Genomic DNA, 18,323 nt, shown 5'->3' with positions numbered 1-18,323 from the left:
TGCCTCAGGAGTCGGCGCTGGGCCCATTGCCGTTTGTGATCTATATCAATGATTTGGATGAGAATGTGCAAGATATGATTAGTAAGTTTGTGCAGTAATATGGACAGTGAGGAAGGTTAACAGAAATTTCAGCAGGATTTTGATCAGTTGGGAAAATGGGCCGAGAAATGGCGAATGGAGTTTCATCCAGATAAGTATGAGGTGTTACATGTTAGAAAGTGAAATCCTGGTAGGAGTTTCAAGGTGAATGGTGGGGCCTTAAGGAGTGTAGTGGAAGAGAACGACCTTGGAGTTTAGGTGCACTGTTCTCTGAAAGTGGAGTCACAGGTAGACAGGATAGTGGAGAAGGCATTTGTCACAGTGGCCTTGATCAGTCGGGGTATTGAGTATAGAAGTTGTGAAGTTATGATGCAGTTGCACATGTCGTTGGTGAGGCTGCACTTAGAGTATGATGTTCAGTTTTGGTCACCTTGCTTTCGGAAGGATGTTATTAAACTGGAAACAATGCAGAAAAAGTTTACGAGGACGTTGTCAGTACTCAAGGGACTGAGTTATAGGGGGAGGTTGGACAAGCTAGGACTTTTTTCTTTAGAGCGTAGGAGACTGAGAGCGTATCTTGTAGAAGTGCATAAGATCATGAGAGACATGGATAGGGTGAATTTGTACAAGTCCTGCATACAAGCAGGCACCAAAAAAGTTGGTGTTATGAGTGGAGAGAGAAATTGGGAAGGCTTTTTGGGATCCCTGTACACTGAGTTTGGTGAGCTGATTCTTTTGGCTTGTCAGGCTTGTCACTTTGTTGATCTCCCTTTTCTGGGTATTTTCACTTGCTTAGAGGAGGCACAGAGTGATTGGTTTGCACTTGTAACACCTCTGACTTATTGATTAAAAGCTGTAACTTACAGCACCTGGTGAGAGAAAATAAACTGGTAATCTTCATGCTTTAGGTTTTTATTACTGCAGAGAAAAGACAGCACCTCTCTTTTGAGAAATCTGAAGGCTTCTGCTGTATTATTCACATTCACAAGCTGTTCAGCTACCTGGGAGCAAATCACAAAGCTATTGCAGGCAGAAGGCCTTTATCATTGACAGCCCCACAGACCTATCAGCTACTTGTTGCTGACCAAATCCACCCTCATGCACATGTCCTGGTCCAGTCCAGTTGTTGGAACAAGTAACAACACTCACAATAAATGTTGATAGCTTGCTTTGAAAAAGTGCAACAATCCCTTTTACCTTGTAAATGGTACATGCTGTTGCTATCGTATGTCGTGGTGGAAGAAGTGAATGTTTGAGTTCGTAGTGTACATCTAGTGGGCTACTTTGCTCTGAGTGGTGTCAAGCTACCAGAATGTTATTGAAGCTACATATATCTCGGCAAGTGGGGAGTACTTCATCAAACTCCTGACTTGTGCCTATTAGGTAGTGGACAGCATTTGGTGAGTCAGGAGTTGAATTATTTGTTGCAGGGTTCCTTGGCTCTGATCTGCTCTTATAAATCCTATTGACATATGGCCAGTCCGTTTCCATTTCAGGTTAATAGTAACTCCAAGATGTTGATAGTGGGGGATTCTGCAGTGGGAATACTGTTGAATATCAAGAGACAACGGTTAGATTTTTTCCATGTTGGAGCCAGTCATTGCCTGCACTTGCGTGGCATGAATGTTATTTGTCAGCTCTGCTGCATTTGGACATGAACTGTCAGTACCTGAGGAGTCATGAATGTTGCTGATTATTGTGTAATCAGTGGCAAATATTCCCACATCTGACCTTATGATGGAGAGAAGATTGTTGATGAAGGAACTTGGCCCCAGGACACTATCATAAAAAAGTTCTTGCTGAGATGTCCTGGAGCTGAGATGATTGACTTCCAGCAAACTAGCCATCCCCCTTTTTGCCAGGTATAACTCCAACCTGCATAGTGAATCTCAGCCCCTGAAACTCTTTGACTCTAGTTTTGCTAAGGCTTCTTGATACCACACATAGTCAAAAATGCCCTTGATGTCAAAGGCAGTCACTGTTGCCTAATGTCAGAAATTCAGCTCTTATGTTTATGTTTGAACCAAAGCTCTAATAAGGTCAAGAGTGGCCTTAGCAGAATCCAAGCTGGGCGTCACTGAGCAGTTCATTGCTGAGCAGTAGCAGCATGATACTCCTGTTGATGACACCTACCATCACATTTTACTGATGATTGAGAGTAGAATGCTGGGGCAATCAAACAAAAACAAGAATTGCTGGAGAAGCTCAGCAGATCTAGCATCGTCCGTGGAGAGAAAACAGTATTAATGTTTCAAGTCCTGTGATCCTGCTCCAAGACTAATTTGTTCTGCTTTTTGTGGACAACTCAAACTGAAGTAATTTTTCACATTGCCATTTAGATGCTAGTGTTGTAGCTGGACTGGAACACAAGGGGTTGGACTAGTTCTGGAGCACAAATCTTCAGTACTTTTGCTTGAATGTTGTCACACACTGTAGCCTTTGAGGCATTCAGTCCCCTTATCTGTTCTTTGATATCATGTAGAGTGAATTAAATTCGCTGAAGACTGGTACCTATAATACTGGGGATCTGGAGGAGACCAAGATGGATTAGACACTTATAAAACATTCATAAGTAATAGTTTCAGTTTGATCCTTCACCACCTGGTTTAACTGTGCTTGATTGATAGCCAAAACTTTATACTCAAGTCTTTGAAATGGAATGAGGTCCTAGAACCTCGTAATTCAGAGTCAAGAGTGCTACTAGCTGAACTATAGCAGGCGTTCAAGGGTGTCTGCTTGTTTTTTACCTTGAAAATGCAATGTTTGGCAATGTTTTGTTTTGATTTAGATTATTTTCTGACACACCTACCTTGTTCTTTTTAAACGCTTTTATGTTTGCAGTACCATGACAATGGAGGAACTCTTAAAGTCTCTTCAGAAAAAATGTTGCACAGAATGTGAAGAGGCTCATCGGCAGCTAGTGTGCGCTCTTAATGGATTGGCTGGCATTCATATTATCAGAGGTAAACACCAGTTGCAACAATGTCTTGCATCTAAATATAATGAGTAATTATGAATCTACTAATTTTAGGGAAATAATTATGGCACTAGATGAATAAATTTTGTTCAAGACTTTACATAGGATAAAATGCACTGATTGTGTTAAATAATCAGTTTCTTCATTAAAGACTATTTACGTTTGTCTATGTAGTATAATTCAGTATGAGCTGTTAGCTTAATTCATTTATTAGAGCTGAATGTTTCACTCCATGGCCAACATTCTGTCTGTTTATTTTAATGTTATGGTAAATCACAAGCTGCCATATACAGGAATGAGGTATCCAAGCCAATATCTGCATTTGAGATAATGGGAACTGCAGATGCTGGAGAATTCCAAGATAATAAAATGTGAGGCTGGGTGAACACAGCAGGCCAAGCAGCATCTCAGGAGCACAAAAGCTGACGTTTCGGGCCTAGACCCTTCATCAGAGAGGGGGATGGGGGGAGGGAACTGGAATAAATAGGGAGAGAGGGGGAGGCGGACCGAAGATGGAGAGTAAAGAAGATAGGTGGAGAGAGTGTAGGTGGGGAGGTAGGGAGGGGACAGGTCAGTCCAGGGAAGACGGACAGGTCAAGGAGGTGGGATGAGGTTAGTAGGTAGCTGGGGGTGCGGCTTGGGGTGGGAGGAAGGGATGGGTGAGAGGAAGAACCGGTTAGGGAGGCAGAGACAGGTTGGACTGATTTTGGGATGCAGTGGGTGGGGGGGAAGAGCTGGGCTGGTTGTGTGGTGCAGTGGGGGGAGGGGACGAACTGGGCTGGTTTAGGGATGCAGTAGGAGAAGGGGAGATTTTGAAACTGGTGAAGTCCACATTGATACCATATGGCTGCAGGGTTCCCAGGCGGAATATGAGTTGCTGTTCCTGCAACCTTCGGGTGGCATCATTGTGGCACTGCAGGAGGCCCATGATGGACATGTCATCTAGAGAATGGGAGGGGGAGTGGAAATGGTTTGCGACTGGGAGGTGCAGTTGCAAAATTCCATCCCCTATTCCCAATTCCTCCGCCTCCGCCGCATCTGCTCCCACGATAAGACATTCCACTCCCGCACATCCCAGATGTCCAAGTTCTTCAAGGACCGCAACTTTCCCCCCACAGTGATCGAGAACGCCCTTGACCGCGTCTCCCGTATTTCCCGCAACACATCCCTCACACCCCGCCCCCGCCACAACCGCCCCAAGAGGATCCCCCTCGTTCTCACACACCACCCTACCAACCTCCGGATACAACGCATTATCCTCCGACACTTCCGCCATTTACAATCCGACCCCACCACCCAAGACATTTTTCCATCCCCTCCCCTGTCAGCTTTCCGGAGAGACCACTCTCTCCGTGACTCCCTTGTTCGCTCCACACTGCCCTCCAACCCCACCACACCCGGCACCTTCCCCTGCAACCGCAGGAAATGCTACACTTGTCCCCACACCTCCTCCCTCACCCCCATCCCAGGCCCCAAGATGACATTCCACATTAAGCAGAGGTTCACCTGCACATCTGCCAATGTGGTATACTGCATCCACTGTACCCGGTGCGGCTTCCTCTACATTGGGAAAACCAAGCGGAGGCTTGGGGACCGCTTTGCAGAACACCTCCGCTCAGTCCGCAGCAAACAACTGCACCTCCCAGTCGCAAACCATTTCCACTCCCCCTCCCATTCTCTAGATGACATGTCCATCATGGGCCTCCTGCAGTGCCACAATGATGCCACCCGAAGGTTGCAGGAACAGCAACTCATATTCCGCCTGGGAACCCTGCAGCTATATGGTATCAATGTGGACTTCACCAGTTTCAAAATCTCCCCTTCTCCTACTGCATCCCTAAACCAGCCCAGTTCGTCCCCTCCCCCCACTGCACCACACAACCAGCCCAGCTCTTCCCCCCAACCCAGTGTATCCCAAAACCAGTCCAACCTGTCTCTGCCTCCCTAACCGGTTCTTCCTCTCACCCATCCCTTCCTCCCACCCCAAGCCGCACCCCCAGCTACCTACTAACCTCATCCCACCTCCTTGACCTGTCCGTCTTCCCTGGACTGACCTATCCCCTCCCTACCTCCCCACCTACACTCTCTCCACCTATCTTCTTTACTCTCCATCTTCGGTCCGCCTCCCCCTCTCTCCCTATTTATTCCAGTTCCCTCCCCCCATCCCCCTCTCTGATGAAGGGTCTAGGCCCGAAACGTCAGCTTTTGTGCTCCTGAGATGCTGCTTGGCCTGCTGTGTTCATCCAGCCTCACATTTTATTATCTGCATTTGAGTCTATTATTTGAACCCAAAATATACAAATTTTATGCCATCTGAAATTTGCTAATACTACTAATGAGTTTGAGTATGTGTACATATTATAATATAGTAAATTATATAGTGAATCTAAACTCTGTTGATTAGAGCTGAAGTCATGCACCAAATTGGGAATGCATTCACCATTGTTTCTTAACTTTTGAGGTATATATTGGGGTTTAAAAGGAGATTGAGTTGGCCACTGGAAGTGGTTCTAATATTTCTATTGGAACAATTTGACTTATTGTGCTGTAGTAACTGCTTTCAGTAGTTTTTCTGACTACCATCATGTTGTTTGAGTCAACTAATGATGAATAATAAGCATAAGTAACAATTCTTTTCAAATAAAGTGATGTTTGAGACAATAGATCTTCTTGCTACACATTACGTCTTACTCATAAATCTGTTATGGTTTCTTCACTTTTAATTATACACATAAAAATATTTTGTGTCAGATTAAACAAGTTTATTTGTGTTTCTACAGAAAGAACATGCATTTTTATCGCCCCTTTCATGACCTCAAGATGTCTCAGACATTGCAGTCAATGATATATTTCTGAAATGCAGTCACTGTTGTAATCCAGGAAATACAGCAGTCTGTTTGTGCACAGCAAGCTTTCATAAACACCAATTTGATTTTCATGATCTTGATTGAGGGATAAATATTGATTGTAATCCCTCTTCTGAAAAATGTCGCCTCCAACAGTGCTATACTCTGTCATTATAGTGTCAGCCAAGAGCTGGTACTTGTATCTTTCAAGTGGGACTTGAAGCTATTCAATAATTTTATATTACAGGTGAGTTTGTAACAGCAGTTGAATATTACAGAGAGGTTCTGCGTTCATCCGAAGAGCATAAAGGCAAACTTCAAACAGACTCTTTACAGGTGACTGAGCTAATTTGGATTATAAGCTGCAATTCTGTATATAAATTCCATATTGATCTGTGTGTTTGGGAGTTTCAAAGAATCTTATTCTCCACATACCAATAAACTAAAATGTTGTTCTTTCCAGCGACTCCACGCTACTCACAATCTTATTGAGCTCCTGGAGGCAAACCACCCAGGGATCCCTCCAACTCTTCGTGATCACAAGCTTCGGGAAGAAGTATGTAACCACCTTTTGTTAATGCTTCACTGCTTGTTCACAATACAGAGTCATTCTCACTTCTTATTTGTTATTTCAGAGTTGACCCTGGAACAGTCGTGCCCCTACGCGTTTAGCACTATATGCATTAGAGTTTTGATCCTATTGCTTTTTTAACTTTTTTTATAGCCACTTGTGGGATGTAGGCGTTGCTGGCCGGCCAGCATTTATTGCCCATCCCTAATCAGCCTTGATTATGTGTTAACGGATTTGAGTCTCAAATATGATACAGAAAACAAACAGAACCTTCAGGGGAGGGCTTAAATTTTAATTCTATGAAATTTGCTGATGGTACAAGGAAGTAGACTAGGTTTAGATTAATTTTAGTGAATGGGCCTCTGTGGCTTATGTCAAGTGGGCAAATTAAGCAATGGAATCAGGGAACTGTTGGCACATCTGTACCATGAGGGAGGGGGCATGTTGAAAGCAGTGAGCCCAGAGGGTGACTAGAACAATATCGTTGATCTGTTATTAAAAGCATATACGTCAAGTGAAGGTTACGGAAAGCATATGGAGGGAATACTGGCAATTGAACTGAGTAAAATTCTGGAATTAAAAGCTAGTGGAATGGTGAATATTTAAACACTTTGTTAGTTGTAAACACTCACATGCTTTAAAGAATGAAGCATGGTGTCCTTGTCTGGTTTATCCCCCAAATGTGACTGTAGAGTCACAGCAATATGGTTGACTCTTTACTGCCCTCTAGGGAATTACAGATGGGGAAAAATATGCTGCCCATGTCCTATGAACAAATATAGAAAAGGACGTTATTTTGTACATAGCGTTCCGCTCTCTAATTTGTATGACTATGCTAGACTGCAGTATGTCTATATTTGGAGTACTTTTGCAGTTGCTGAGCTAAAATAATGAAACAAGCTTAAGGGTGTGAATAACCATTTTTTAAAAAATCCTGTTTTTTTTCACTGAATGCTTTAAACAACTAAATACAGCATGGATGAAATGTGTGGTTTAATTGCTCATGTAGAGAATACACAACAAAATAGTGTAGTTATGTCACACATATTAGATCTGAATCCCTGTTCGCCTTGGGCTGGACCTTATTTTCCCCACTGAATGCATTTCAAGACTAACTAATTGGAGACAGATCGTAAAAATTTAAAATATTACAAGGGAAATGATTTTAAAACAGCACAAGGAAAGCCAATTCAAGTGCTGGCTCCTTTTAACCTGGGAATATGAATTTATAAGCAATTGCTAATCTACAGATTTTTCACTGACCTCTTCTGTATTTGCAGGCAGCAATTAGTCTTATCACCTTGAAAGGGCAAGATCGATTAAACATAAAACAGAAAATATTGGAAGTACACAGCAGGTCAGGCACCATTTGTGTTAGTGAGAAAAACATTGTTAATATTCTGGTTGATTCACAATTGTGAATGAGTACCTGAGTTGCTTTTGGCGTCCCAGGGAGTAAATCCAGGGAAGGAGAGTGATTGACCAGAGTGAGAGCAGTCATTGAGGCAGCCGATGACAAGTGAGATTTTTGACAGTAGTTCTAAATTCAGATTAGTAAAAGTGAAGAATGTAATTTGTTGTGAAGTTTCATGAGATTTGATGACCCAGTGTCATAGGAGTTGCTGAGAATTCAGTGTGATATATCTTGATTGCATTTGCTATTTAATGTATACGGTAATGTGCTCAATTGCAGTTTATTACCCCTAAGTGCCACTTATTAACTTTGGCCTGTTCTGAAAAGGGTGACTGTACCTGAAATGTTAACTCTGACTTTTCACCACAGGTGCTACTAGACCTGCTGAGATCTTACAGCGATTCATGTTTCTGTTAGTAATGTTGGATGTTAGAAAGTGGGTTGCTGACGTATTGTGGATTGAATTATTGTTATGACGTTTGTCATGGAGAAGGCAAGATCAAACCCCTCTGATAATCAAACAAAACTCCAGCCCCAATCTGTTGTGATGGCAGCAGAGGTTCCCTTCTGATTAATCCCAAAACACCCAGAGAAACTTGCTTTGCCCCTCGTATTCTGGAAGTTAAATGAAAGGAATCCCTGATACTCACTTTTTCAGCAACAAGTAACAATTCATTTGTTTAACCCTAACAGTGAACAAATTAACAGAACTGCTAACAAACTGAACAATTCCCCTCTAACTACTAGCTATTTCCTAATAAAACAAGATTCTGATCGTATGCCGTTACAATGAGCCCAGGCCCCATTTATATGACAAGTAATAAGAAAACAGTAAATTGAAACCTAGTCTCTCAAAGTTCACACCGAATTAGTCTTCCGGAATGCTTTGCATTCTCCACTAACTCTCCAGCCTGCCTTCTGCTGATCATGCTGTCAGGGATGTTTTCTCTGTAATTGCTTTGGTGAGGACTTTGAGCTAGAAGTGCCATGGTACCTCTGGTGCTTCTTTTCTTAGGGGGAGCCTAATGATTTTGTGTGAGAGCCAGGTTTATTTCTCAGATGGCAGATTTGCTTTCACTTCAGATGGCAGTTGGCTCTCACACAGATTTTCAAAAACCCTGTTATATATCCCCAATGACACATCAAGGTCCTGCGATATGATTTGGTTTCAGGTTTCAGTTGGCTTTCAATTGCTAAGTACTTGGTTTAAATTAATTGGCTGAGTCCAACTCGTTGCCAAAACATCAAAACAAGACTTCTGTTTTGCCTGCCAACTGTAAGGCCTTTTGTTACATTTGTTTCAATTTGAGGCTCTCTGTACAGTACTTGCAAACTTCCAAGCACAGACAAAGCACAATCTTTTAAAGGGACCTCATACTGCTTTTCCCCACTATCATTTTTATAAACAAATTCTAACTTCCTAACTTCCAATTCATGAGTATTCTACACAACTTCGCAATATCTCCCCCTTAAGAAAAAATCAACCATCATTATAAAAAGATGATTTCATTTTTTTTCTCTAAGTTTTAACACCATTAGCATGAAATACATAGGTCAGTAATCTAAAGTTACGCCTTTCATACGAATTTTGCATTTTTATGTACATAATATTAAAAATATAAAACGTTGGACCGTACTGGCTCTCTCTTACCTACAATTTTTTTCTAAACTTGCGATAATGCGGCTGCAGTAACACTTTAATGACCTGCAACATGTACAATCTGTAAATTAAAACCCTATAACATAAATATCCAACGAAATAGTCTCATATTTTTGTCCTTAAATCTTTTCAAAAAGATGAGAGGGTTATGGTCTGTGTATACAACCGTCTCCAAAATATTGTTTGTAACATAAACATTAACATGTTGTAAGGCCAGTACCAAACTCAGTCATTCTTTTTCAATAGTGGAGTATCTTCTCTGATGAATATTGAGTTTTTTTGAAAAATAACCAGTTGGCCTTTCAATTCCACCGTCATCCTTCTACAACAACACAGCTCCAACCCCTATATTGCTGGGGTCGTTAAAGGGTTTCAAGAAATTTGGTGTGGCTAAAGCTGGTGCAGTGATTAACATGGCTTTTAAATTTTCCAGTGCCTCCTGGCATTGTTTGGTCCATTGAAGTTTCATATGCTTCTTTACCAAATCCGACAGCAGTGCTGGCATGTTACTAAAGTTTGACACAAACCACTGGTAGAATCTGCTCAGTCCCAAAAATCAAAACACCTTTTCCATCGAGAATGGTCATGGAAATTCCTTGAAGACCTTCATCTTCATGTTACTTAGGATCATCCTTCAATGTCCAATGATGTGTCCCAAGAACATCACTTCTGCCTTTGTGAACTCAGTTCTTGCTAAATTTATAACCAGTTTTGCCTCCCATTGTCTTTCAGTGAGCTCTGCCAAATGTACCATGTGATCTTGCTTTGACTGGCTAAAGATCACTAAGTCATCTACGTAGACAGCATAACTAGCCAATCCTGCCACAACTGTGTCCATAAGTCTTTGAAATGTGGCGGGTGCATTCTTCATTCCGTTACTTTAAATTGATACAGTCCATTTGAAGTTACAAACACAGAACTTCTTTCACTCTCTCTGACAAAGGTACTCGCCAGTAACCACAAAGTAAGTCTAACTTTGTAATGTAAGTGGCTTTTCCCACTTTTTCTGCACAGTCCTCCAACCTTGGAATTGGATTTGAGTCCCATTTAGTTGTGCCATTGACTTATGATAATTCACTCAGAATTGTTGAGTACTATCATGTTTGGGAACCAACATGATCGATGATCTCCACTTGCTTTCAGTCAGCTTGATGATGTTTTCTTGAAGCATCGCTTCCACTTCCTTCTGTACCTGTGCGGCTTTGAGAGGAATAAGCCTGTAGAGGCTCTTGCTATTTCTGAATGCTCCAGCATCTGTGGTTCTTGATATTTCTAAGCCTGTAGGGGTGTTGTTTTATGGGAACAGCATTCTCTACTTCAACCTCATGTATCATAATATTACTCCTCTCATTCTATTCTACATATATCCTTATATTGCTGCAATAAGCCTTTCAGTTCAGTTTTCTGTTCCTGAGACAACTCACTATCCTATCCCATTTTCCAAGGACTTCCTCATTTTTAATTTGAAGTACATCAAAACCCAAATCATCTGGACTTGAGGGGCGGTGACTAATTCCTGTTTCTCTGGTTCCCTGTCTGTCATAATAGAGTTTCAACATGTACACATGCCATACCCAATAAAGTTTTTTTTCTTATTTGGCATCTTTACCAGATAATTCACTTGCTCCAACTTCTTCTCAATCTGATAGGGACCACTAAATCTTGTTTTGAAGGGATCTCCTACCACTGGTAACAGCACTAATACTTTAATACTTTATCCCCAAAGGCAATTGTCAGAATTTTAGATTTCTTGTCTGTTCCTGGCTTCATTAGATGCTGTGTCCCTTCAGAGGTTGTCTAGCTAATTCACAGACTCTGTTGATCTTTCAGATACATAATCCAACTGCGAGATCTCTGACTGTGGATGAATCAATCTTTGTTTAATTAATTTTAAAGGCCCTCTTACTTTGTGTCTGAATATCAAGTCAAATGGACTAAACTGAGTCGATTCATTTGGGGCGTCTCTAATGGCAAACAATATAAATGGGATACCTTTAACCCAATCATTTGGGTAGTCCTGGTAATAAGCCCTCAGCATCATGTTTATGGTTGAATGCCAGATTTCCAATGCTCCCTAGGATTCAGAATGGTATTTACTTGACTTAAAGTGTTTGATGCCTAAATTATGACCTCCTTAAATAGTTTCGCCGTAAAATTGGACCCATCATCTGTCTGAATCTCCCTGGGTAGGCCATAATGGCTAAAGAAAGCAAGCAACTCTTGCGCAGTGTGGTAGAATTGCCTCTGGAAATCTGGTAGGCACATCTATTAGGGTTAGCAAATACTGGTTCCCAATTTTGGTTTTAGGGAGGAAACCTACACAATCAATCGTAATCAAACCATGAAAGGTTTTTCAAATGCAAGAATTGGCATCAAAAGTGCTGGTTCTATTGCTGCCTTCGGCTTTCTTACCATTTGACAAGTATGACAGGTACGGCAAAATTCAACCACATCCTAATTGCAATTGAGGCTGATACAAGTGCTTTTGTATTTTAGCCTGCGTCGTCTTCACTCCTAGATGACCTCCTTCAGGTAATTTGTGTGCTACCTGCAATACTTCCTGTCTGTGTGCTACTGGCAACACAGTCTGGTGCATATCCGCCCAATTCTCCTCTGCACCAGCCTGCCGAGGCCTCCATTTTCACTTGGGATTCTATCCTAAAGATAATAACACTTGGGAATACATTCTGATTCCTTTTTCCGAGTAGGGAAAAGTAGATCTTTTTATTGCTTCATCTTTTTGTTGTAACTCCAGAATCTTTTAGAACTAAACACCTCTGGCTGATTCTCTACCTGTTCAGGCTTATTCCTTTACCATTACATCAAACATGGTGTTAGCTAACAGCGTCTCAATTGCTTCATCTTTTTCTTTAGTTTTTTTCTTCTTGATGTAACTTATGACTGTGGGATCTTATTACCAGACAGTCAGCAAAATTCCTGGGTATTTAAATCCTCAGTTCCCTGGTTTTCCTTCGGCTCTTGACTACCGGGGAATCCTTCTCACTTTTGATCCTGCGAGGTTGTTTCCAAGAAAAAGCTATATTCCTGGAGTTGACACTCTTTCAATCACTCCCACTTTCACTTCCCCAGTCTTGATTGGACTTTCCAACCTCATCTTACACAGGAGAATGCAAAATCTCTCTCCATCAATGCCATAGATTACCACTGTCTCAGGTGACATTTCAGAAGGAGTGCAAATACTTTCATCTCTTACTATTAGAGACTGACCTGCTCTGTATCTCTCAATAATTTACCTTCTCTCCCCCTGTTCTTCCTGAATAAATCTTGCCCACAGACGTGAAGTCTTTATAGAGATCAGGCACCATCTCACTATCCAGCCCTGTGCATTCTCCTGCAGCTCCTCAACTTCTTTTGGGATTTCCTTAACTACCTTAATTAATCCCACTGGTTTAGCCTCTTTTACCCTATCCTTTTTCCCAGTGCCCTTCTTAAATTACTAGCACTGTGACTTTGTGGGTGAAAGCACCTGAGGCCTTCACCTTCTTTTCATATATTCCCATATGTATGATGCCTTATCCTTCTAGATGAGAGTGGTTGTGGGTTTGGAAGGTGCTGTCTGAGGATCTTTGGTGAATTTCTGCAGTGCATCTTGCAGATAGTACACACTGCTGCTGGAGGTGGAGGGAGTGGATGTTTGTGGATGTAGTGCCAATCAAGCGGGCTGCTTTGTCCTGGATGGTGTCAAGCTTCTTGAGAGTTGCTGAGGCTGCACTCATCCAGGCAACTGGGGATTATTCATCGCACTCCTGACTTGTGCCTTGTAGATGGTGGACAGGCTTTGAGGAATCAAGAGGTGAGTTACTCGCCGCAGTATTTCTAGCTTCTGGCCTGCCCTTGTAGCCACTGTGTTTATGCAAATGCTTCAGCCTTATCTTTTGAACTGATGTACTGGGCTCTTCCATCATTGAGGATGAGTATACTTGTGGAGCCTCCTCCTTCAATGAGTTGTTTAATTGTCCATCAGCATTCACGACTGGATGTTGCAGGACTGCAGAATTTAGATCTGATTCGTTGTTGTGGGATCACTTATCTCTATCATTTGCTGCTTTTGCTGTTTGGTGTGCAAGTAGTGCTGTTTGGTGGCTTCACCAGCTGGTACCTCATCTTCAGGTATGTCTGGTGCTGCTCCTGACATGCCTTTCTGCATTCTCCATTCAAGCAGGGTCAATCCTCTGGCTTGATGGTAATGGTTGAGGGGGATACGCCGGGACTTGAGGTTACAGATTGTGCTGGAGTACAGTTCTGCTGCTGTTGATGGCCCACAGCGCCTCATGGATGCCCAGTCTTGAGTTGCTACATCTGTGTGAAGTCTGTCCCATTTAGCATGGTGAGAGTGCCACACAACAGGATGGAAGTTATTCTCAATGTGAAGGTGGGACTTTGTCTCCACAAGGATTGTGCGATGGTCACTTTTACTGATACTGTCACGGACAGATGCAATTTCAGTTGGCAGATTAGTAAGGATGAGGTCAAATATATACACAATCGAGCAGCTATGCCCTTTAGGACCCGATCAGCTCAATCAGTAGTACTGCTGCTGAGCCACTCCTGGTGGTGGACATTGAAATCCCCCACCCAGAATACATTTTGTGCCCTTGCCATCCTCAGTGCTTCCTCCAAGTGTTGTTCAACATGGAGGAGTACTGATTCATCAGTTGAGGGAGGATGATATGTGGTAATCAGCAGAAGTTTCCTTGCCTATGTTTAACCTGAGACTTCATGGGGACCAGAGTCTATGTTGAGGAATCCCAGACCAACTCCCGACTATATACCACTGTGCCGCTACCTTTGCTGGGTCAATCCTGCCGGTGGGACAGGACATATCCAGGGATAGTGATGGTGGTGTCTGGGACATTGTCTGTAAGGTATGATTTTGTGGGTATGACTATGTCAAGCTATTACTTAACTGTCTGTATGGCAGCTCTCTCAATTTTGACACTAACCCCCAGATGTTAGTGAGGAGGAATTTTCAGGGTTGACGGGGCTTTTCTGACAATATCTTTTCCGGTGCCTACGTCGATGCCAGGCTATATTTGTTATTATCTTTGTGCTAGGTATTACTCAAACCAGTGAAAAGTTTTCCCCTGCCCCAGTTCACATTAATAACTAGCCTCCTTAGCACTGAGGTCTGTTAAGTGCTGTTTGATGTCTGACTAACTCGACTGACCCTTGGGGATTCATATTGGCTTTAAGAGGAAACCTGACTGTCAAACATCTGCTGATAATAACTTAACGTTTTGATTGTAGTTTGGGAAATGTGACCTGATGCTGGTACTGATGGTTGGCAGAGTTTGCTAAATTCTGTTATAAGTATAAACTTTAATATTTCTTTTTTCAAATTAACATATATAGGCTGAACAGCTTAGACAGCATTACATGAATAAATCAGATTTGGAAGTTTCTGCTGCACGTCAAGCTTTGCCACCTGTTCAGCAAAACATCCGTGAACTACAGCGCAAGGTAAACTATGCTGTACAGCAGAGTTGGGGGAAGGGTGCTGTAAGGCAGGACCAGACAAAAGTGCTGTACGGCAGTGTCATGGGAAGCACCAGGTACACCACTCTGGAATGGTGGTGTTTGGCAGGTCCAGGACAAATTTGTATATTAACGTTTGCCTCTGTTAAGGTGCACTTCCTCAAAAAAGGATTGAGTTGGGAGGACTGCAGCAAACACCTGAAGTGGTGCTATAAAAGGAAGGCACAACAATTTGGAAGATGTAGTTTTTAAATTGCAAATATTTCAGTAGTCATGAGAGCATTGAAAGGACGCTAAGGCCTTAATTGGGAAGAGATGTGCTAAGGTGAAGGTGTTATTGTATGGGACTGTAACAGTGAGCACTAAAATTTAGAGCTGAATGTTCCATCATTTCTGAAGGTCCTGCAATTCAGTATATTTCTGCAAAGTCAGTCATGCTGAATTTGGTGTCTCCTGCAGCACTTGCAACTCTGGCCTCGCAATAGAGGAATTGCACGTGGTGGTACTACCGAAAAAAAGATGGCAGAAATCCATAGCCAACTTTAGTGGGCTAAGGGTTTGAAGGGCCTCTTCTGTGCCGTTTGATATGACTCTACTCATTGAAATGCTTAGCACTGCTACTTTTAAGAATCTATAATTCTGATACAATGTTACTTTCCAAAAATGAATTGGGTCCTGCAATAACTTCCTGCAGTTTGCGACTTGCTGGTAGGGTTTACCACTTACTTTTGTGATCTACTATTCATTTTTGGTTTTGGAAGTTAGTCAGTAGGATGGGATAGTTGATCATTGCCATGACATACTAGAATGTTTTTCCGTTCTATTCAACAAAAATCTTTTTTGTGTCCCATCAACAGATTCACCCTGGGGCTCCCTGGTGGCTTGGTATCATTGAGTGTGTACTGCAGGCTACTCTGGACGACGAGCTGGTGACAAGGGTGCGAAATGAAATCTCATGTAACTACAAACAGCAACCTAACAAACTGTCCATGGCTGAAAAGTAAGTAGATTTGCATACTGTCCAATCTATGATTGTTGCGCTCCTGTCTTTGTGCTGACGATTTCTAGGGCCTAAATGCATCAGTGCACTAAGCTGCTAGTGTTCCACTAGAAACTGCAGCAATTTTCACTGTGTTGCCATTGGCTAATGAGATTTTTTGGGACCAACACTGAAGGCCACTGGAATTGATCTATGCCATTGTTTGCTGTAGATAAGACAAGGAAGGAGAGGTTTAAAAATGAGTTCTAAGATTCACATCTTGTTTATATATGTTCCTCTTAATTGCACCTGTTCATTTTGGAAAATTTTTAATGCTTTTCCTCACCTTCATGCCACTACCAAGGAGCTTTCTGTGGCATTGCTTGATTTTCACTTGAGATTCAAAGCTCAATTTAGGAGACTATCTGAATCTCTGGACCCACCTTAGTGAGAAAGCCCCTCAGTAGTGACAGCTGCAGAATGATTCATGGGCCATCGACCATAAAAACAGATCCAGTATGGACGTGGGCCCTGCTGATAAGGAAGGCAAAATATGCTGAGGCAATTTTTGCTGCGAAGCAGGAAGTTGGTGCATTGTTGTCAGCTCATGTGAACAGACATTGTTCACCAGCCCAATGAGTAACAGCAATAATTGTTGGAGAGCTGGTTACTTACCTTGGAAATGATGGAAAGATTTAGAAACATATGTTGCTTGATGATCTTGCGTAATGAAGGTGCATACGACACATTGGCAAAGCCTCACAATTTTAAAATTTAGGTACAATCATTGTTTCTAAAGAGTAGTTTCTTGATACACGGAATAAAATTGAGACTTCCGTGGATAAGTTGTAACCTGCATGGAATCTTGTTTCAGATTCATTTACCTTGTCTAAACTGGGACTATCTAAGGGTCCAACTTGTCATGTTTCAGCAAAAATTAACAGTGTTTCAGATTGACAGTGTTTGCAATTACCATAGAGAGGGCAGCATTTTGGCTGTACAGTAGGTCCCGACACTGTGCATGAAGTAAAATTACCATTATGTTTCGGGGGAGATTTTTTAATGCCTTATTCAGAACATTTCCCCTTCCATTTTCCCTTTCAACATCCATCTACCATGGTGTGTGCAATTGTATCATGCCCAATACCCTCTCAGCAGCACAATCTCTTAACATCATAGACACAGAGTGCAGAAGTGTACCCTTCAGTCCAACTTGTCATGTGGACCAATCTTTCCAAACAGTAAGGTTTTGCTCATGATGCAATGAACCATTCATCATCTCAAAGTCATGACTGATGTTCTAATTTGTGTTGTTCACAGTTAATATTCTTACTCTCAGGTTCCAGGACTGTAGAGGCCTGCAGTTTTTGCTGACTGTGCAAATTGAAGAGTTGAAGAAATCACAGAAGTTGGTACAGGACTCTGTCAAGAATCTAGAGGGTCCACCATCACAAGAAGAAATTCGACTCGCCACAGTGTGTCATCTTCGCCCTGTCCGATTTCCCCTGAACAAGTGAGTACTGTTGTGTCCTATTCATGTTCCTCAACAACTCACTTCAGTATCAGAACAAGTTCTTTGGTTAGAAGTCAGATGAGATAATTCATGTAATTGGAAAATCCTGATAAAATGAAGAAACAACAGCATTTTACATTTATAAAGCACCTTTAATGCAGCAAACATCCCAAAGGAAGTGAAAAAGTAATAGAAGCAACTTAATTACCTCAGGCTACATTTTAATTCTGCTACTTATTAAGAAATCTCATAGACAAACAAATACTGAAACAATTACTTCAACTTTGCATGTAGCAACCAAAATAAGACCCCTCAAATAAGCAAGTTAAGCCCCCTCATGACTCAACTCAGGTATTACTCAATAAATGGTGGAATTTAGCTATGATGTCAGCCACAGTGCCTGTCTCTGATGTGTCCAGAGTTCAATCCTTGTCCCGTGTTAGAACAGAGAACATAGAACAATACAGCACAATACAGGCCCTTCGGCCCACTATGTCGTGCCGAAATTTTACACTTATCCTAAGGTCTATCTAACCTTCACCCCTGTCTTATACTGTCATCCATATGCCTATCTAGTAGCTGCTTAAATGCCCCTAATGAGGCCAACTCCACTACCCTCTCCGGCAATGCATTCCATGCCCTGACCACGCTGAAGTAAAGAACCTATGTCTGACGTCTCCCCTATATCTATCTCCAGTCATTTTATAACTATGCCCCCTCATAATAGCAACCTGCACCCTAGGCAAAAGTCTCTGGTTGTCCATTCTATCTACTATCCTCTGATCATTTTGTACAACCTCTATCGAGTCACATCTCATCCTTCGTCGT

General features: G+C 42.1%; 1 protein-coding gene across 1 annotated transcript in view; it reads left to right on the top strand.

The window, feature by feature from the left end:
- The window catches only part of shprh (SNF2 histone linker PHD RING helicase), a 102,442-nt gene that overhangs the window by 52,489 nt on the left and 31,630 nt on the right, over window positions 1–18,323 (top strand). The window contains exons 14-19 of the mRNA XM_048530513.1: window positions 2,881–3,002; window positions 6,110–6,198; window positions 6,326–6,418; window positions 14,881–14,988; window positions 15,861–16,003; window positions 17,322–17,495. Coding sequence (XP_048386470.1) covers window positions 2,881–3,002; window positions 6,110–6,198; window positions 6,326–6,418; window positions 14,881–14,988; window positions 15,861–16,003; window positions 17,322–17,495 — 729 coding nt within the window. The remainder of the gene's footprint in view (window positions 1–2,880; window positions 3,003–6,109; window positions 6,199–6,325; window positions 6,419–14,880; window positions 14,989–15,860; window positions 16,004–17,321; window positions 17,496–18,323) is intronic.

The sequence above is a fragment of the Stegostoma tigrinum genome, chromosome 4, assembly GCF_030684315.1.
Source record: "Stegostoma tigrinum isolate sSteTig4 chromosome 4, sSteTig4.hap1, whole genome shotgun sequence".
NCBI lineage: Eukaryota > Metazoa > Chordata > Chondrichthyes > Orectolobiformes > Stegostomatidae > Stegostoma > Stegostoma tigrinum.
This window is presented reverse-complemented; position numbering and strand designations above follow the sequence as displayed.